At 41.0% G+C, this 22,067-nt stretch overlaps 1 protein-coding gene and 1 pseudogene across 2 annotated transcripts; one reads left to right on the top strand and one right to left on the bottom strand.

The window, feature by feature from the left end:
• The first annotated feature begins 5,220 nt into the window (after positions 1–5,220).
• LOC143385599 (protein SDA1 homolog pseudogene) lies at positions 5,221–7,350 on the top strand (annotated as a pseudogene).
• Positions 7,351–10,094: 2,744 nt separating this feature from the next.
• Positions 10,095–22,051, bottom strand: Pgap4 (post-GPI attachment to proteins GalNAc transferase 4). Of its 2 annotated transcripts, none has more exons than XM_076843237.2 (2): positions 21,862–22,051; positions 10,095–11,881 (listed from the first exon to the last, which is right to left on the bottom strand). In XM_076843237.2, exon 2 carries the CDS (start codon positions 11,802–11,804, stop codon positions 10,593–10,595), a length of 1,212 nt encoding a protein of 403 aa, XP_076699352.1. In that variant the 5' UTR covers positions 11,805–11,881; positions 21,862–22,051; the 3' UTR covers positions 10,095–10,592. The 2 variants fall into 2 exon arrangements, with proteins under 2 accessions (XP_076699352.1, XP_076699353.1); XM_076843238.2 differs by lacking the exon at positions 21,862–22,051 and adding an exon at positions 21,185–21,292.
• Between the last annotated feature and the right edge of the window lie 16 nt (positions 22,052–22,067).

Raw genomic sequence — 22,067 nt, 5'->3', positions numbered from 1 at the left:
CTGCGTTGGTACATGGAAAACAGTTGCTCTAGAGAGTTTCCTAGATCTTTATTAGATTTTGTAACAGCAAGAAATAAAATTCGTTGTGAGAAGATGTTGGCATCTGACTTTGCTGTGCCACAGTTTATCCTAGCCTGGGGAAGTGGCCGTTGGGGAAACATTGAAAACTAGTCCCCTTGGCACAGTACTAGTATTCTCAAAAGAGCTTCCTTAAGCAGGGGTGAGAGAGGGCCCCTTTAGAGTTACTTGGCAGGCAGTGTGGAGCCAGAACAGGAGAGGGGAGATAAAATAGATTCTTGTGTAACAGTTATAGCTAGTAAGCTTCTTTATGAGTGCAAAGATATGAGGTGCCTTTTTGCAGGTTCCCAGAAATAAGTAACTGGGACTTTGGGGGTTCACATGCTATGTATAAGGTAAGTCATATCTGAACTAGTAAAGTCCTTTGAGAGTCAACTCTTTTTTAAAACATCTGTTTCACACACACACACAAAGAATTTGCAGAGTTGTTGAGGAAATTTGGGGTATCTTAAAGTTTCAGTGCTTTGGGGCAACTTACAAACAGCACCTTGTGACGCTGACATCCCACAATTCACCTCACTGTCCTAACTCCCCCACTGGACACCAGGTTCTGAAAGGAAGTAAGCATGTCTTATTCACTCACCTTTGTGTCTCCATCACTCAGCACAGCTCCTGTCATCCCATAGGCACTTAATAAACACAAATTGATATATGAGACGTGACACCCACTGCATTTAATGGAACAAAAATTAATTTGTCCTAAAGGAGTCCTGAGGTGCAATTCTGAATTTTAATATGTGTCTGCTTCTGCTTGAGGATTAATGTTTCAAGTGTGACAATGAGGAATTAGTTTGACTGAATAGCTCTTTTCTTCCTGCAGTGTTATCTGGTAAAATGAATGATAATGTGATTCTAATCTCTTCAGAGCCTTTTCTGTTTCAAAGATGGGAGTCATTTCTCCAGATTAGGGCATTTCAGCCAACAGTTCGGCTAAATTAAAGAAGAAAAAAAGCTTTGAGTCATTTGAATGCATGTGGCTAACAGGATTTAGGCATTCATTAAGATAAAGATAAACTGCTAAATTTAAACTTACTTATGATTAACTGTTTGATGTATTTCCTTGCAGAATAAAATACAAACTATATAACCTTTAACGTGACATGGGTACATGCAATTTTTTTTATAAGTTTTAAAATGTAGATGCTGCTGTGGTTTGAATCTTAATGCCCCCTAAAAGTCCATGTGCTGAATGCTTAGTCAATAGTCTGTGGCACTATTGGGAGACGGTGGGACCTTCAGGAGTGAGGTCTAATGGAAGAAAGTTAGGCCATGGAGGGTATGCTCTTGAAGGAGGTACTGGATCCTCAGCCTCCTCAATTTTCTCTTTTACTTTACAGCCACCATGAGGTGATCATCCTCCTCTGTCATGTACCCCCACCATGATTACTTACATCACAGACCCAAAGCAACATGGTCAAATCACCAGAGATTGAAACTCATGGGAACCAAAGTAAACCTTTCCTCCTTTTAAGTTAATTATCTCAGTTATCTTTTCCCAGTGACAGAAAGCTAACACAGATGCCTTTTCCTTTTCTTGCTCAAGATGGAGGTACTCTACATGTACAGTACAGAAGATGGTGGGATCCTCCAACCTGATGATAAATCCTATGGGGAGCTAGACAGAAGCCAAGATTTTGCAGAACCCAGCAGGCTATGGATTTTGGATAGAGGAGTTTTATTGAGAAGGACAAAAGGAATTGCACAAACATGTTCCTAAAAAAGAAATCTACATAGACTGGATGGTGTGAAAACTGGAATATCAGCAATGTCTTGCCTGCTTGGGTAAAACCAGAAAAAGAGAATCCTACTTCTGTAAGTAACATGCCTAAAAGGAAATCCTTTGAAAAGCAATGATTCTTTCTATGTATTTTTTTCAGGGGAATTAAAATATTAAAATACCAGCTGAAGTATACACACACACACACACACACACACACACACACACACACATCAAACACACACATGATAGGGAATTATAACTGATTTTGCTGTGTTTTAAACAGAAACATGTAGACTGATTCTTTTTATTATTGTTTGAAAAAAAAAAAGTGGTGAGAATACTACAGTGCAACTAGAGAATACCAATGTGAAAGGATCAATCTAATTTACCTTAGGTACAGTCCTTGTTTAGGGGAATTTATTTAATTGGCAACCTAATTTGGGTGGAGAGGCATTTTAATTGAAATTGATTACTGTGGGATTTTTACATGCACTATGACGCATTGTGAGTTACAGCAATACATGATGTAAAATTGGGTAATTTAAAGCTATATGAATCATTTGTATATATGTTTTTTATCCCAACTATAATGAAATTTGCTGAGAATTGCTTATTAATTGGAGTCTTTTTGGGAGTGGGTGGGTAGGAAATTATTGGAAAACCTTTAGGGCTATGTCAATAATGGTTAGTAATTTAATAGAACTAAAGGGGAATAAAGTACATATATTACAGATGCAGTGGTAAAGTGGTGTTGCTTGCATGTCACTCCAGTAACTGAACTGCAGATTCATTGTTCTGAATCATCACTCTGCAATGGATGGGAATCTATGGTTTAGAATGACAGATTTTCCTGGTCTTTTTCCTAGCAACCTACAGAAAAATACAAAAGAATGAACTTATTCCACAGAAAGCACTTATATAAACAATTTGGGAATAAAAAGTGATAAAAATCCAGAAGCAAATGATATATTTATCAAAAAGAACCAATTTATCAAAAAGAACAGATGGCCTAAGTATGTGACACACAAGGTAACTTTACGGTGTCAGAAAGATGGAAGAGAGCAAAGATGTCTTGTGAAGCAGTCTCTGCATCTGTCTTGTGAAGTAGTGTCTGCACCTTTCTTGGTGTCTCACACTGTCTTATGTAATATGTCTTCCAAATGTTTTTATAGGACCAGCCTACAGAGAATTCAAAGGACCAAAACTATGGGTAGACAATGCTCTGGAAAAAATGATTCATTAACTTGCTAGGACCTGGCTTCCCATTGCATTTAGAATAAAATTCAGACACCTCCAATACCAGGCCTGATGTGATCTGGCCCTGCAAGCTGACTTCACGGCTTACCACCCATTCTCATACTTCAAGTTCTAGCTATACTGTCTTTCTTTCCATTCCTTCGACTTTCTACACTGGTTCTTATAGCAAGGCCTTTGCACGATCTGGAATGTTTTCCTTTAGCTAAACCTTTCCCTATAATCCAAGTCTGAGTAAATTTTAATCTCCTCTAGAAGACATTGCATCCTATCTAAAGTGGCCCATCCTTTCCCCACTCCCACCACATTGGCCACTTCCTTCACAGCTCTGAACATTACCTGAAATTCTCTTATTTGTTATTTTGATTTCCCCCCCTCCACCTCCCCCTACAGAACAGAAGCTCCACAGGGTCAGGAGTCCTCTGTTTCATTAGTGGCTCTGTTGCCAACTCATAGAACAATACTCGAGTACCTAACTAGTAAGCAATGAATTAATGAGGAAGAGTAAAGGGACCCACAGTGAAAATCTTAAAAAATAAATAAAGGAGGAAATACTGGAACAAAGAGAAATAGGCCTAGAAAAGAAAACTAGAAAGAAGAACAAAGAGTAAGGTCCAGAAAGAGTTGGTTCCTGTGTACAACTGAATTAGAACTCTTTTTTTACATGCATTCAAGAGAGAAGGGATGTGATGTGTAAAAAGGACCTTTCATAGCTCCACACATGGCTACTTTTCACCTTGTTGTTATTATGGTTTTGTTTTCAGTGTGTGTGATGGGGGCGGGTCCCTGTATATGTGTTTCTCTCCCGAAAAAGCTGGGTTTCCTCTTTGGGGCTGTGGTACTCTTGCCTCTTCCTGCTATTGCCAGTGGAAATCATCTAGACATGCATACCACCCATGGCAGCTCCACAACTTACTTAGGACTTTAGGCCAAGAGGCTAGAAAGAACGAAGGAATGACTACCATGTTGCACTGTTTGTATAGGTGACGGGTAGGGCGCTCTGGGTGGCCCCAAATTTGTTTTTATCCAGAGAAAGAATCAAATCCTGGCCCTGCTGTGGCCAATGACCATGGTTGCTTGTACAATCAGTAGGCTGTACTTTTCAATGGCTACCTGTGGACCCTACCACCGTATGTAGGTGGGTGGGTGGGGGGTGCATGTTATTTGCAATATCAGAAAAATTTCCCTAGAAAAGGGAATGTTTGAAGTCTTTTCAGAAAGCCCCAGTAGATAGCATGCTTTTATTTTGAATTTCATGTCTATGCAAATTCACTCCATCAAGATAAGAAATTTCTTGGGCCTAACTATAATTTAAATTCTGAAAGGCAGGTGAGATTATTATAGGTCTCTACCCTCCTGGTAAACTTTGTTCCTTGGTATGGGAAGGGTGCTCAGCTTTCCTCTGCCTCTTGGGACTAAATGGACTTCAGCTTTGGCATAAAGCTTTCAGATGCCTGAAGCAAAAATTAGACTCTAGGAATAAGGGATAAAATGGAGGAGAATCTAGAAGTGGGTGGGGGAAATGTCCAAGAATGGTTTGCTAAGATCAACAGTAGAAAACATATTGGTGTACAGCTGAAGAAAATAGACAAGGATGACCCGAATCACCCAGAATGCAGTTGTTAGGCAGGGGATGTTTACATGCAATGGACAACTGAATTAGAGAAGAAATGTAAACCAGCATGTTGGGCCTGGCTGGCTTAGAGTGCCTCTCTTGACATGGGTCAAAACCTTTCATGAGAAGACCCAATCACTAATGTAAGAAACTCTAATGAGTATGTTGTAGATGGTTCAGTTGTAAAATCCAGGGGTGAACCAATTACTTGAGGAGGAGGAGGAATGAAGAAGTGGAATCTGAACATTGTAAGAAGCCCATCTAGTCACTCCAATCACTTGGGACATTGCTGGGATAAATGACAGCTCACTAAAACAATAGAACACACAGACTGAGACTAACTTAACAATGGGTTTCTACTATCTTAGCAAACAGACATTATTTAGTCTGGGTTATTATCAGATTTTATAAGAGACTGTGAGCACAATAATGTGGTTAAAGAAAAGCACATGCACAGCAGTCCAGGCAGGAGCTGGGACTGACTGGCTGCTGGATGCTGTGTGAACCTTTTTAGAACTGCTGCCGGGGAAGCCAATCTACAGCCAACGTGTCCAGCAAAAACAACAGGGTGCCCAATGATCTGCCGCAGTTACAGAATCTGATGAGGCGGGACCCGCTGGTCTACACGGAGGAGTTTCTCCAGTAGTATAATCGCTACAAATCCAATGTGGAGATTTTATTTTACAGCCAAATAAACCCAGCAGAGTTGGAGCTGGTGACATTTATGGCACAGACTGGTCACTGCTACCCAGGACATCTAAGTAACTTTCCTCAAGAGCTGAAAGATCTTCTCTCTTACAATCATTACAGCCTTAGATCCAGATTTTTGAATGACATTTTGCAAAGCTTTGATCTGGCTGAGAAATAAGAATCTCATCAATCCATCAAGTTTAGCTCTTCTTTTAACTTCTGTGTTGCCATGATAAGCTTCTGCAAAAGCCTTTATATACACATTTGTAACTGATATCAAGAATATAAATGCATGGACTGGGATTGTGGCTCAGTGGCAGAGCACTTGGCTCATGCAGGTGAGGCACTGGGTTCAATCCTCAGCACCACATAAAAAAAGTAAATAAATAAAAGTAACATATTGTGTCATCTATAACTAAAATTAAAAAAAAATTAAAAGCATACAAATGCAAAACACAAGAACAATAAAGTGAATATAGTTTTGCAGAATTTTATGTATGCCATGTTAAGAGATAGCAATGCAACTGCAGCCAAGATATCTTTGGATGTGATGATAGAACTCTACAGAAGGAACATCTGGAATGATGCCCAAACTGTTAAATGTTATCACAACTACATGCTTCTCTCAGGTCACCAAGATACTAGTTGCTGCTTTGACATTCTTCCTTGGGAAAGATGAAGACAAGAAATAGGACAGTGACTCAGAATCTGAGGATGAAGGCCCTACAGCAAGAGACCTGCTAGTGCAGTATGCCACAGGGAAGAAGAGCTCCAAGAACAAGAAAAGGTTGGAAAAGACAATGAAAATACTTAAGAAACAAAAGAGGAAGAAAAAAACTCCAGAGGTGTTTAACTTTTCAGCTCTTCACTTGATTCATGATCCCCAAGATTTTGCAGAAAAACTACTAAAACATCTGGAGAGCTCTAAGGAAAGGTTTGAAGTGAAGATGATGACTGGTGGGAATTCACGAGCTTTTTCTCTTCAACTTTCATCCCTTCTTGCAAAGGTTTTAGCAGCCCCACTAGGGGGAGAAGTAACAAAGATCCTTATGTTTGCTACCTAAGCCTCTCATCACCTAGTACTCCAAGAGATTGTTCAATCATTGCTCATGACTATGGCCAACAATTTTGTTACTGACAAGAACTCTGGGGAAGTCATGACAGTAGGAATCAGTGCTATGGAGGAGATAGCAGCTTGCTGTCCTGTAGCCATAACTGAAGAACTTCTCCAAGACCTGGACATAAGACACACAAAGATAAGAATGTGATGATGTTTGCTAGAACTCTGACTCAATTCTTCCAGACACTGAATCCTCAGATGTTGCAGAAGAAATTCCAGGGTAAACCTAGAGAAACCTCTGTTGAAGCAAGAGTACAAGAATATGGTGAATTGGATGCTAAAGATTTCATTCCAGGAACTGAGCTTCTAGAAATTGAGAAAGAAGAGAAAACTGAAAATGATGAAGATGGATGAGAAAGTACCAGTGAGGAGGAGGATGCCGATGGTGAATGGGTTGATGTGCACCACTTTTCTGATGAAGAGCAAGAAATTTCCAAGAAGCTGAACAGCATGCCCATCAAGAAAGCTGTAGCCAACAGCACTAGTCGACTTTTAACTCAGGAAAGCTTTCAGAAAATCTTCATGGCCCAAATAAGGAAAAAACTTGATGCTGCCCCTGGGAAAGCCCCCCAAAAGAAAATACATTGAAATAGACAGTGATGAGGAACCCAGAGGTGAATTACTTTCTCTTTGGGACATTGAACATCTTTATAAAAAGCCAAAGTCTGACAAAGAGACAAGACTAGCAACAGCTATGGCTGGAAAGACAGATCGAAAGGAATTTGTGAGGGAGAAAACCAAAATGAATCCACAAATAAAAAGCAGAAAAAGCAGAAGAACTTTATAATGATGCAGTACAGCCAGAATGTCTGTCAGAAAAAAAGCAGCTATGCTGTGAGACGAACTTTTGAAAAGAAGAAAACAATAAAGTAACTTCCAAGCAAGTATTCCATTAAAGAGAATGCCCAGTTTGTGTCATTACTATGAAAATTAGCGAATCAAGAATGTGTGCTTACAAAAAAATCCAGAAGCAGTATACTGTCACAAGCACGGTAAACTTGGTAGCAGTTTGGGGTTTTAAATTTGGAGATGGGTCATGTGGGGATGTTTAAAATCTAAATAGTAGTGATATTATAAAATCATTTTCATTTAAACATTCATGTGAAGAAAAGTATTGAGTGCCTAATAAATGTCATTCTATATATAAAATTGAATGAGCTACAGCCCCTTTACTCAAGGCATTCACAATTAGAGGGGGGAAAGGAGGCAGGTGTTCATATGTGCGTTCACAGTGCATTGTAACACAGTGCACCTATCTTGCAGAGATAGGTTCATATTTCCATGGGGTCACTAAGGCCTTATGGACTAACTCTGCAAGGATGGGAGTTATATATTCTCTTAAAACAAAACAGGATAATGTTACAAGAGGTTCTTACTTATAAATAAACTTACCTGCTGAAAACAGGTCCCTGCTATATAGACTTTGGTTAGACAATTTATCTCTTTTTAAAAAAATATTTTCTTTGTTATTGATGGATCTTTATTTATCTATTTTTTTATATGTGGTGCTGAGAATCAGACCCAGTGCCTCACACATTTTAGGCAAGTGCTCTACCACTGAGCCACAACCCCAGCCCCAATTTAGCTCTTTTAGTCTATCCAGATTTCAATATATTTTCTTCATGCTCCAGAAAAGATTTTTTTCTTCAGGCCTCATTTTTAAAAATTGCCTTAAGTATCAACAGTAATTTGAAATGTCTTTGGCTCATCATTTGATCCGTCTGCTCTTCACTTTGGTTTCCTCAGCCTCCTTGGACTCTTATCTTATTTTCAACTCATTGTTTGCCATGTTCTCAATAAAGGTTTCTAATATTTAAAAAAAAAATAAGAAGGAGAAGAAGAGAAGGAAGAGGGAGGGATGAGGAGGAGGAGGAGGAGAAGAGAAAGATAAAGTACACAGGCTTAACGTCAGAAGTCCTGTTTCTCTACTGGCTCTGCTGCTGTTTATTTGTATGAAGCTTTTAAACATCTCTGGATCTCATTTTTTCCCTCTGTAGAGCGTGGGTAGTCAATCCCTACATTTTCCTTCAGTGTCCTTAAGCAGATCTCAAGACAGAAGCTTAGTATGGAAATTTAAAAACAAGTGGAAGATGTGGCATTGAAACAAACTGGATGATTGCTGGAACCCCCTCATATAATCCTCCATTCTTAATAGGGACTTGCTGGCACTAATTAAATATTTTCAAAGGACATGTATTTGTAACTTTAAAAAATTTATTCTCTTAGTCATCAATGGATTTTATTTATTTATATGCAGTGCTGAGAATCGGACCCAGTGCCTCATATATATTAGGCAAATGCTCTACTACTGAGCCACAACCCCAACCCACATTTGTAATTTTTGAGAAAAATAGTTTTCAGATGCTAGTCTGGGGATAGATTCAACAGGAATCTCAGGGCATTTCTAGTTTGAACGAACAGTTCTTACTTTGGCTTAGTCAGAGGTGGGACTGCTAGAAAGCTGAGTTGCATAATCTTTAGAAGCCACAGTGAAAAGTGAGCCTCTCTTCTAAATGTTTGGTATGAACCAGATGCTCTGCAGGTTTCAGCCCCATGCCCTATGTCACACTTTAAACATCATCACTAGCACCTTCATCCAAAACACACTTGAGTTTTATGTGCTTGTGTAAAACTATCAAACTTCATATGCTTTGGTATCCTTTAAAAGCTAATTTGTGAGATAATGCAAGAATGTTCAGAGGTGAAATGATTAGATTATGAAAGGTGTAACCTAATCAGTGGATTAATCCTGATATGGATTAACTGAGCATTAACTGTAACCAGTAAGGTTGTGGCTAAAGGAGGTATGTTACAGGCCAGGGGAAAGGGCATGCCTTTGGATATGTATTTTGTCCTTGGTGAGCCAAGCTCACTCCCTGCTTTCTGTTACCATGTGCTGAACTGCTTTCTTCCACCATGCCTTTCCACCTCACATTGAGCCCAGAACTATGAAGTCAGTGCCGTCTATGGACTGAGACCTCTGAAACCATGAGCCCAAATAAATTTTTCTTCCTCTACATTTTTTTTTTTTCTTGTCAGGCCATTTGGTCACAGCAATGAAAAGCTGACTAAAACAGCTTATTACAACAGTGAAAAAATGTCTGCCACGTGTCCTCCATGGGCTAAGCATTTGCTTATGTTTCATATCCATATTGCTATTTAATCTTCAAGTATAGTTTAAAAGGTAGGTCTTACTGTCCTCACTTTACACGTGAAGAAAAGGAGACCCAGAGGGGGCAGATGACTTGTCCAAGGGCTTGGAAGAGATAAGATCCATGCCTTCTCTTTTACATCACCACATACCAGAAGAAAAAGAACTGTGGTTGAACTGTTAGGCAGCAAAGTTAGGGAAAAGGATTGCTTCTTGGACAGAGTTCACCCTACTGAAATGTCCAATTGCCAAAGAATAAGAATATGACAAAAAAATCAATATTAAGTTACTACTGAACAGAAGCAAGTGGACTTTGATGATTCAGAAAGCTCCTCCAGATCTGACAGTGACTTAAAGTTCTCACTAATAATATCAATTATCAATGTGCTACCCGTAGAAAATGCCAAATCATCTGCCTACAAAATGCCAGGCACTGTCCATCTTTTAACAGTTTTTATTACACCAGGTCAAGGAAACAAATGGAATATATCAACATGGTCCTGCCTCTTTAGGCTTACATTCTAAACATACATCCATTCTCGTAACCAATGAGAAAGAGATTCATCAGAAAGATCTCATCTTTCACCAGATTCTATCCTTAAAATCCTAAAACAGTTGTGCACAAGATTTTTGGCAGTCACAAGCTCTATCACAAAGAAGAGCTTACAAACAACAGGAGAATATAACTGGTATTTAAATGTACCCTCAGTGGGTGGGACAGACTGCATGAGGCAGTGTGGCTGTGTGGAGGGAGACAGGGCCAGACCTGTGGCAAACCGCTGCTCCTGCCAGGGGCTACCAAAGTCAAAGCTCTTGACCTGTATGCGTCCCTCAGCTGTCCCAGTGCCTTTACTCCTAGCAACATTAAACAATGAAATATCTGCAAGCAACCGTGTCTCAAGAAAGAACTCAATATTTAAATCTCCAGGAAGTGGCCAATTTCAGAAAGGCGTATCTTGGCACCCTAGAGCAGACTGGGATGAAAGTTGTACCGGAGGCTGGAGAAGAGCCCAATGTGTTTCACCAGGTTGGGCTCCACCACATAGGCCCGCTCTCCCTTGGCCCTCAACAGTGAGTACAGTGCCATGTCCTTGCCAAAGCCCTTGTGGCAGTACACCTGGGACAGGTAGGTGAGGGTCCGGCGGGCTGCAGGGGCAGGGAAGAGCATGGCTGGGGTGCAACACTGAGAGGCAGGGACCACACTGTACAAGGAAGGACTCAGGCGCCGCAGTTCCAGGAAATAGTGCCGGCCCACGAGTTCAACCAGCCCCATGCTATACAAGGAGAAGAAGAGCATGACAGGCCAGCTAAAGCCCGGACGGCTGGCAAACCTCATGTATATCCAGGTGAGCAAAGGCCCTAGCAGCATGCCCACGCCGACCCACTCCAGGATCCGCATGGGCTCTGGATTGATGTAGTTCTGAAGCCTCTCGGGATGATACAGCTTTAGATACAGAGCATCTTGGAGATGTGGCTCGGAGAAGCGAGCCCGTAGCAAATGCTCCAAGACTGGGAAGATCTGCTCCTCCGGAACAGCATCATCTTCTACCATCAGGACGTAGTCTGGGTTGTAGGTCTGCAGTGATGATTCCAGACAATAGACATAGTCCTGTTTCTCTTTCTCAAAGGAGTTGGTCGAAGGGTCGTCACCGTAATCATCCTCAGTGCCCTCATAGCGGTTGGCCACAGGGACATACTTGGAGAGCAGCTTGGCATCAAAATGGCTCACGCTTCGCTCCACGTTGCACAGGAAGAGCTGGTGCCCCTCGCACTGTGGGCCACACTGCTGCAGCAGCCGGTGGAACTGGGATACCACCTGCAGGACATAGTGGAAGCCTGGCTGCCTGTCCACAGTGATGATGGTGATCACCAGCCAGGGCCGAGGAGTGGCCTGCCAGACAATGGGCACTGAGCCGTTGGCAGAAGGCAGCTCCTCAAAGTAATGAAGGGCAGCCTCCCCTTCCTTCAAACTTTGCTGCAGGAACTCTTGGCTCATTTGGTTCAGATGCCAATTGCGTAGATAGAAGTAAGAGTGCAGAAGCCGGTGACAGGCCAAGGGGGCCAGCAGGCCAAATGTCACCACTGTTAGGATGAAAAGCTGGACAGCAGTGCTGCCCCAGGAGAGTCGCCGCAGCCTCCGGAGGAGCATGGCAGCTGAAGAGGTTGATGTGCTCATGAGGTCAACTTTTGGTCATGTCTGATCCCAAGAAAAAAGCATCCTGGAACTCAGGCCAGAATCAAACCAAGTCAAACCTAAGGAGAAAAAACAGAAAGTGGTAAAAATAACCAAAAAAAAAAAAAAAAAAAGAAAATCTGAGGATTGAATTTGATATGAGCACATATCAAGTCAGAAGTTGTAGCTGGAGGCTGTATAACTACTAGAGACTTTATATTCTGTAGTGAACTGATCTTTAGTTGTACCTGTTAGTGATCTCTGGAATTCTATCTTATTTCTATAAGCATCAAGGTCAAGTAAGTTCAACCAAGTCCCCATGCCCACAGATGCTAATTAGTTAGGTTTACGGTGCCAGAAAATCACCAGTTAGACTGATAAAATCTTTGTGTCGATTCTCCAACTATATAGACATGGGTTCTTAAAACAAGACGCCAAAAACTAGACTTGGTCTAGAGAAAATACACACAGTTAGAACAAGTTTCAGCATAAGTGTGCAGTAAATACTTGTTCACTGCCTGTGCACAGTAATTTCTGAAAATTCCTTTGTCTTTCCTGCATATTCCAAACAAGAAAAATAATACTTCTGGGATTCCCTGAACTGTCTGTTAATTTAATATCATATTGTATTCATTTTTCTCTAACCTCAGGTACTCATACTTCAAATTGTATATTCATTTAGTCCTGATTTTTCTCTTATTTTATTTTTATAGAAGTATCATGGGAACCAGTGAGAGCATGTATTGTGGGCATATTGAAAATGCCACTAAAATATGCCTGTTTTCAAATTAAAGTAATATTTTGGGAGAAAATAGGCCTAATGTTCTGATGGAAAACATATTTGCACCAAACAATAGAAACAGAAAGACAAAGCTAGTAGAAAACCAGTAACGTCAATGCAAATCTAAATGATTTCTACAGTAGCAAATGTAAACCTCTTGCATCAGAAGCATGATAACGTTTGTACACATTTGGAAGAAAATGGTCAGTTTGAGTTTTTGTGAAGAAAAGGTTGTCCAGGCCCCACAAAAGGTTGTGGCGGTAGTCCACTCCACATCCATGTTCTCTCCTTCTTGGGTACAAACCTCACTTCCTAGCCTGTCTCCTCCCTGGGAGGGTCATGTGACTAGGGTTTGCCAGTAAATGTGAGCAAGTTTACAGTTGTGACTTCTGGCATAGGGGATACAGAGATGTGTGCTCTCTCCACTTCTCTTTTCCACTCTGCCAGCTACAAATAGAGGAGGATGGAGCCACCAATAGCAAGAGCCTGTCCTTGAATGATTGCATGAAACAGCTCCCAAAGATCACCTCCCAACAGCTCCCAAAGATCACCTCCCAACCTAGAGTGGTCTGTGCTGTAAGCAATACCTAAACCATTGTGTCTAGCCACAAATGCTTTTTGGATTTGTTTATTATAGCAGTTAGCCTGGCCACCCCTCTACAGTTGTGTAGAATATCAAATCTCTCTGTACAGTTTGATGAAATAATAATTCAAGGAAGTAAAAAGATAAATCTAGCGAAATTTCAGTGACGGAAGCAGATAATGCTGGGTCACCCCAGAGATGAGACAGACTATCCTAGTACTAATAAGAGACCTAGATAGTACTAAAGAGCAAAATTATTATCAAGAAGAGGGCAGAATATTAGGTAACCCCAAGTTGGCTCATTTGTGAACTTCTAAGATAGTGTGAACCATTTGTTTCTGCCTCTGATTTTCTCTGTTCTTGCATGGGATTCCACATCCACATGGCCTCATCAGTTCCATATCATACTTAGTGGATGCAAATACTGGAATAGACTAAGCTAATGCTCCTGGCAGAGTAGCCCTGGGAGTAGGGGCATTCAGGTGGTTTCCTGCTCAAACTTCTGTCCTTGCCCTTGCTATATTACTCAAGAGAGCTGGACCCATACAGAAGAGGGAACTAAACAAAGTCAACAAGATAAGGCAGGAAGCTTGGAAAATGGCAGGCATTATGGGCCAGGCTATCTGGGCAATGACCAAACAGACTCTATTTTACCCTGAGACTCCATGATACATAAGAAATGCTTCTCCCATGGAAACACTCCGCCTCTGTACCTATCAATAGTTGCTTAGCATAGCATGTTTGGCAACACAAAATGGCAATTCTTACACAATATAAAATTGTTCTCTTTGATTCTCATTTTTCTTGGGCAATGTACCCTGTCAGAGATTGATTGTCTAGACATTAGTAACCATTCTCTAACTTGTACTCAACTAGTATCATTTTGACCCACTTCCCTTCTGCTTGCATGCTGCTATGCCAACCTGGAAAGTACTGTGGGAAATGCCAATGTACTCATTGCATTGTTTCGCTAACTCCTCAATTCAGATTCCGTACCCCTCCTTGCTTGCAGGTATGTCAACCTAGATGTGGTTTTTGCCTTTAAAGACCCTGAAATGCTCAGGCGTGGGGCTGTTCCCTGCAGAGACAGTTATGGGTCCTGTGGGGATCAGTTACCAGCTGGTTGGCTAAATAAAGACTTTTCAATTCAGACAAAATGGACTTGGTACGTTTTCTGAGCAGTCCTCCCCATAACACAAGCACACAGTAAGTGGTATCACTTACTATGATATGGCAGATGGGGCGGAAATGGGAGTACTGAGATTAGACAAAAAGAGAACCTTTTAAACCCAGGTGATTTTCTTTCCTAAGGACAATAAAATCATTAATATTTCAAAAGTTCCTTAACAAATAAGGCTGCAAGACTACAAGATTGTCATCAATGTTCCACTGACAACAAGGGAAGGTGAAGGATTCAGTTGAGTCCCTGCCTGCAGTGATCAGCTCTTGCTGGGGTGATGAATGGCCCCAGATCTTCATAACTTACAATAACATCATGCACTTCTTGTACACAATCTTTGGATAGCTGTGGCCCAGATGAACTCAGGTACAGAATGTAGGTTGCAAGCAGATCATTTGTTGTACCTCCTTTCAGATCAAGCTGCAGAGGCAACAGTTACCTGGGAAGTGATCTTATGTTGGATAGAAGCTGCACAAGAGGCTGAGTCAAAACATGCAGGTACAGTTACATGCTGTGTAGGTGTGCTGCAGATCAAGCCCATTCAGCACCCACTGGCCAAAGCCAAGGGGCAAGGCAATTCATTCCTCCCACAGAGCTAGGGATGGAGGTCATGAATATTCAATAGAAAGGAAAAGCAGTAGGCCAACTGTTAGATCCTCAGGAGAAAATAAAGGATCAATCAATCTATCCACAGAAATTTCTAGAATGCTGACAAGGCGTAAGACCCAGGTCTTCCATTATTCTACACTTTATGAGTCAGGGCAGGCTTCTGTAATGATTTCCAAATCCCAGTGGTTTATAAGAACTAAGGTTTTCGTTTTGTATTCAATGTGACAAGGAAAAACAGTTTAGTATATTTTATTATAAATATGCTACAGGAAAAAATCAAGAAACCATGATAATATGCATTTCTTCTCTTATTGCTAAGTTTTAAATAAATAGATTCCAATCCTGGAGTACTTTTTAATTACTCAGTAAGGTTTTTTAGGTATATATATATAAGCCATGAAAAACAAGAGAACAACTCCCATTTTGGAAGCAAACAGTGTAACAAGATTTATCTATTCATATTGATATAAAAACAAAGGGGAAATATTCTGTTTTTCAATTTCTACAACCTCCAATTAATATATTGGTTTTTCTTTTCTTTATCCCCCTCCCCCCTTTTTTATAACTAAGGTTTACTCCTTGATCTTATTATTTGTCTGTATGGGTCAATTGTGTCTCTGTTCCATGTTGTCCACACTCCAGCACCCAGGCAGGTGACACTGCCTCATTTTTGAACACTATTTTGTGGCTGAGAGAAAAGAGGCATAATGAACCACAACCTGGCTCTCAAGCTACTGTTCAAAAGTGACACCATCATTTCCACCTATATTTCACTGACCAGATCAAGTTACATAATAACTTGAGTTCAGCAGAGCAAGATACGGAATTTTCCTGCGGGAAGAGGGTACCAAAAGCCTGAAGTCACAAAGATTGAAGAAATACACTTGTCCTTTGAAAAGCAATGCAATCTAGCAAACCTACCTTGGGCCACAGGAGCAGATCTGATGCTTTTTCCTAGAATTCTAGAGTCACTTGTCCACAATGTCACCTGCTCAGGCCAACACTCCAGCAACAATGTGAATTGACTGGTACCTGTGAGGTGGCCTGGTAACAATCATTATACCCTCAATTCAATGGAACAATATTTACTGAGTTCTTATCTATGCTTTGCAAGTGAACCTTGAAACCCAACCACTCCCCAAACTGGATTCTGCCTATTACCGTGTCCAGGTATAAGACTCAGGAAAGACAGCAAAGGAGAAAGGCACTAATAAATAGGAACTAGGGTTTGCATGAATAAATGAATGTCAATGACAGATTTGGCACAGATTCTGAACATTAAACTCAAGGTATGGGCAGCGGAACACAGGCTAGCCATCACGAGACAAGCACTTGAGGACTGGACACATTTCCCAACTCCACTCTTCTTTCTGAATGACACCATTGCTCTCCAGGTACCTGGGTCCAGGTTCTGACCTCTCCCTTCCATTCAGTCACTTCCCAGTGCCACCTCCCTGGTCTCTCTTAATATGCCTCTCTTTTCTCCTCCCCTGTCCATTATCATGGCTTCCTCACTGTACCCCCTGGTCACCCTCATCACTTCTAGGCCAGTTGATTGCAACAGACTCCTGAGTGGACTCCTGACCTCTAGCATGAATGACAGATTCAAAATTAAAAGATCTGGGTCCAATTCTGGTCCCAACACTCATTAATTAGATTCATTTATAGAAATAAGTCATTCCTCTCCCTAGTCCTGTTTCGTCTCTTTGCAAAACAGAAAAATTGAAAATTATCTAATTTTATTTAGGCTTTGTTTAGATGAAAAGATAATGGCTACAAACGCTCTTTATCAGGCATGAAACACTGTGTAAATGATGGTAATATTTTACATTACCAGCATCCACCTCATCCTTTGAAGCACAGGTCAGAACATGGTACTATTTTCTGGAAAACTAATCCATGATTCTCCAATGACTATGGAATAAAGTCTGAAGTCTTTGCCAAGATTCTTCACAAGCCAGTTCTATCTTTCCAGCTTCATTCCTTCTCCAGAAAATGCTAACACGATTGTCAAAATCAGATCAAAAGATGACTCTTCCAAAAGCTAAGGATAATTTCCCCTAGCCAGAAATAAGCTCTTTTTCTTACACATACTGAGGACCTTTCTATGCTTCCCCCATGGCATTCAATTGTTACTTGCTATTTTAGAATGTACTATTGTTGAAATATTGAGATTCCAAGAACACTCCCCACCAATACCAAAACCTGAAAGTGCTCAGGGCCCTTACTTAAAAAGCATAGTATTTGCATTTAACCTATTGCATATCCTCCTTCAAATCATTTATCATTTGTATAAGCTGAGCATGGTGGCACACACCTGTAACCTCAGTGCCTTGGGAGGCCGGGGCAAAAGGATGGCAAGTTCAAAGCCAGCCTCAGAAACTTAGTGAGGCCCTAAGCAACTCAGCAAGACCCTGTCTCAAAATAAAACATAAAAATGGGGCTGGGGATGTGCCTCAGTGGTTGAGTGTTCCTGAGTTCAATCCCTGGTATCAATAATAATAATAGTAAAAATACTTATATAATACCTAATACAACATAATACCTTACATACCATGTAAATGGTATGTAAATCATAGTTGTACTATATTATCTAGGGAATGACAAGAAAAATAAATCTGTACATATTCAATACAGATGCAATTCTTTTTTAAAAAATTATTTCTGTTTCACAATTGATTGAATCCACAGATGTGGACCCTGAGATACAGAGGGCTGATTGCACATATTTATAGCTACCACTCATTAATTCCCTACAACATATCCCAGGGTTGTGCTAGACTCTTGAATCTACTTCTTCTAAGACAGCAATTCTCAACTAGCAATGCAATTAATCCCATTTAGATGAGAGCAAAAATAGATGCTAGGAAATCAAAAGCAGGAAATTCAAATATAGGACTAATTTAAAGCTCGTGTGTTATCCATGATGCCTACTGCCTCCAATACTTTATTTATGGACCTTGAATTTTTTATGCCCCAGTTGAACTTCTAAATCCCTTTTTAGTGGATTCAGTCTAATATATCTTTGAAATCCCTCACAGACCCAGTGTAGTAGTTTATACACAGAAAAATTAATGACTGTTGAGTAAATAAAAGGCCATGTGAAAATTTTGACCTCTATGGGTCTCGGGTTCTCAGCTGAGAGTATTAAATTGAGAGTATTAAAAAGCCTGATCACATAATGTACAGAGACCAACTTACTAGTAAACATTGATGAGCAATTACATGCCAGGTGCTACTCTTAGCAACTCATTGACCTCAGAAAAAGACTATGAGAAGTCATCAAGCCCATTTTATAGCTGAAAAAGATAAGACACAATTAACTTGTACCCGAGGTTGACAAAGCTTTTAAGTTTGGAACCCAGTCAGACTGATTCTAAAACCTATGTACTCAACCAATATATACTACAGCCTCTGCACAGATTGGAAGCACAAAAAAATCAGCTGAAAAACAAAAATGGCAAAGAATTTTAGAATGTGGTAATAGAATTAACATATACAAATAATATGCAACATATATGCATTTATATATACATTATCACTCTGATTATATATTTACATCATACACATGTATATGTGTAAATATATTTAAATGCTTTCATCTGATCAATAAAAATTAATTAATGGAATATAAGGTGTCAATCAAAAATAAAAACCCAATACCTAGGAATAAATTTAAGAAATATAGGAATATACACACATGCTACAAATTCTACTAAAAGACATTTAAAATGTTATTAGTAAATGGAGAAAAATAATATTTTACCAAAGACCAGTAATAGAAAAAGGTACCTTTGTCCAAATTAATATCTATATTGAACATAATCTAATTATAATTCAATTAAAGAGGGAATGGTACAGTTCAATAGATGGGCATTTGCCTATAAAATGGTACAATCTTCAGAGGTAACATTGGGGCAGTATTTATAAAAGGATTATATGTGCATCATTTTTACATAGCATTTCTACTTCTAAGGATATACCTGACAGAAATGTCCACACATAGTACCAAAAAACGGACAAAGAATTTTCACTTAAGTTTTGTTTAACAAAGAAGGAGGAGAGGAATGAAGGGAGAAAGGAAGGAAAGATGAAAGGAAAAAAGAAAGAAGATAGCAAGGAGGGTAGAAAAGAACTAACTGCAGGCAAACAAAATGTCTAAGAATGGGAAACTAGATTTTTAGATAATCACACAGAGTAGCTAAGAAGATGTTAAAAAGGCTGGGAGGAGAGTTAAATATGCCACAATAAGAGAAGTGCTAACTAGGTCTCCACTATGGAATGAATTTCTGTGTCTCTACAAAATTCATATGTTAAAACCCTATATAATCTCCAATGTGAATGTATACCAAGATTCAGATCAGATCTTTGGAAGGTAATTAGGTCCTGAGCTCTCATGATGAGTTTAATGCCCTTATAGTAAGAGATAGAAGAGGGCTTGCTTCCCTGCTCTGCTCTACCTCATGTTAGAAGGATAGAATAAGAATCCTGCCCTGAAGTCTGTAACCAGGAAGAGGGCACACTGATCTGAAAATGTCCAGCCTCCAGAACTGTGAGAAATAAATATTTCTGTTGTTGAAGGTATCTGGACTGTGGTACTCTGTGAGAGCAGCCCAAATAGACTAGGACAGTTCTAAGAGAAAATGCAAACTATGTCAAGGCAACTGTAGAAAAATGTACATACTATGGACCACTTTACTTTTTTAATGTAGAGTACCATTTGGTGAAGGAGAGATGAAGGGTATGGGAGATAGAGGTTTTCTGTTTTGCTTTCCACACTTCTGCAATGAGCATATATTACTTTTATGATTATTACTAGACATTTAATTCATTAACAATTGAGTCTTGTGTCAGACACTGGGATGGTGAACATGAAAGCCAGAGAGCCTAAATCCATATTTTTAGCCATAATTGAAATTGGTACAGTTATATTAAATGATTGTATATTTGCATCTGTTCATAGACGTTTGCATTTGTTCGTAGACATTTGCATCTATTTATCTGTGTGTTTTGGTGCCAGAGCCATGCTATTTTAATTACTGAAGCTTTAAAATAGGTTTTAATACCTGATTAGCAGATTCACTTTCCTGACCTAGCATTCATTCTCCTGGCTTAAAAAATTTATATATTTTTGAGATACACTTTAGATACACCAAAATATACCATTTAATTATATAATCCAATGACATTTATCAAATTTATACACCCATGTAATCACCATCACAATTTAAAAATTGATGGAAGAATTTTAAAGATAATCTGGAATTAGAACTCCTAAAATTTAACAGGAAATGCTTAATTTGGTGCAACATATATGACAGATAATTATTACTTTAATGTGTAATATATAAAAAATGCTTAAAAATCAGGAAGAGAATGGGAAATATAACTCAGTGGCAGACTGCTTGCCTAACATGTGGGAGGCCTTGGTTCAATCACCAGTACTGAAAAAAAAAAAAAAGAAGAGGAAGAAGAAAAGAGAAAGAATTCAACTGAAAAATGGGCAATGGAATTAACAGTCAATTCAACCACAGAAACACAAAAGACTAATGAGCAGAGGAACAATTAATTCCTATGGGTAATCAACAACATCCAAATTAAAAAAATTAAAAGTAACCTTTTTTTGGTCCACGTTACTGATTTAACATTTCAAGTGCATGAAGTAGAGAAAATTTTAAGAAGATATCCATAAAATATCAACAAACTAGAGGGTGCAGTTTTTAATCCTCTCTTTAACATGCTTACTTCTTGAATGTTCTGTAAACAAAAGTTTATCCTTTAAAGAAATTCGAATAATTCTCAAGTTAGGTTTTAGGCACTAACAGTTTCTCTTCTCACCGCATAAAGTACCTGGTGCATGCCTTCTAGAAAAAGAATTGCCCCTGAAACAACTATTTGCCCTGCCGAGGTTTAGTTTTCTTGAGGAAAACACACACTCCTGAACACATACACACACACCTGCAGGATCTGCTAATGGTCCGCAGAGTGAGATCATCATTGGAGCCGCCCTGCGGGCGGGCGGGAACAGCATGGGGCGAGCAGGAGATGCCTGGGTCACACCGACCCTGCAGGAGCTTGTGCCCCAAGATACCGTGAGCGCAGTGCGGCACGAGTGACATCGGAGCTCAGCGGCCAGAGGGCAAGAAATGCCCAGAATGTCCTAACTATCGCTCTTGGGAAAAGAATGCGGGCGGGAGACCTGGGTTCAGGATCTAGTGTCTGCCGCTTACCTTGGGCAGTTCCCCTACGCTCAGGCCTCAGTTTCCCTTCCCAAAGGCTGTGGCTGACCATTTCCATCGCTTTGCTGGTTTCCTTCTGCTAGTGTTTTCCGCGAGCTGGGAGGGGCCCCTTCCTGAGTCAGATCACCTTCCCCAGGTTCCGGAGCTGCCAGAAAACCCCTAGCTTCAGCAGCGCTCTCGGCGCATCCGGTGGCCGGAGGGGCGGACGCGCGACTAGGCTTCCCTGCCCAGGGGCGGCCATTAGGCGACCGGCCCTTAGGCGCTGCGCCTGGCTGGGCTCGGTAGCGGTCTTGCCCAGGCTGGCACGCGCCCTGCTCGGATCCTTCGATCTACCCCGCAACCAGGAGGGCGCGGGCGAGAGGTGAACAAGTACGTTCCTCCCTGAGCTGACCACCGCCGGGCCGCGCGGCGACGCCCTTCAGCGGTCCCTGCGGTCCACTGGCAGCAAGCTGCCCGCAGCGTGGGCAGGGCCGCAGCGAAGCCAGCGTGCCCTGGGCGCACGGCCGGAATACAGGCTCTTCCAGACAGCACCATCCCCCACAGTTTCTCTCTGCGTGCCCTCCGCGGCCATCCCGGATCCTGTCCCCTTACAGTGGCGTGCCTCTGGGATGGGTGCTCCCATCACCGTGCCAAAAGGGCTGGGCAGACCGTGCGCAGCGCAGACCTACCCGGTAGAGGCGGTCAGCTCCATTCCCGGGGCACAACGAGGCCGCCTGTAATGTCGCCCAGGCCGAGTGGCTGGCAGATTCCGGTGGAGGCGCCATCCCGGAGCCCCGAGGCCGGAGCAGCCGGCGATGCGCGCGTTGGATACGCCGCGGAAGCCTCACCTCCTCCCGCAGCGCAGCTCCGGCGCAGGGCTCCCCTCGCTCGGGCA

Source organism: Callospermophilus lateralis, chromosome 2 (genome assembly GCF_048772815.1).
Source record: "Callospermophilus lateralis isolate mCalLat2 chromosome 2, mCalLat2.hap1, whole genome shotgun sequence".
Lineage (NCBI taxonomy): Eukaryota > Metazoa > Chordata > Mammalia > Rodentia > Sciuridae > Callospermophilus > Callospermophilus lateralis.
The sequence above is the reverse complement of the archived record's forward strand: the minus strand, read 5'-3'. Positions and strand labels throughout refer to the sequence as shown.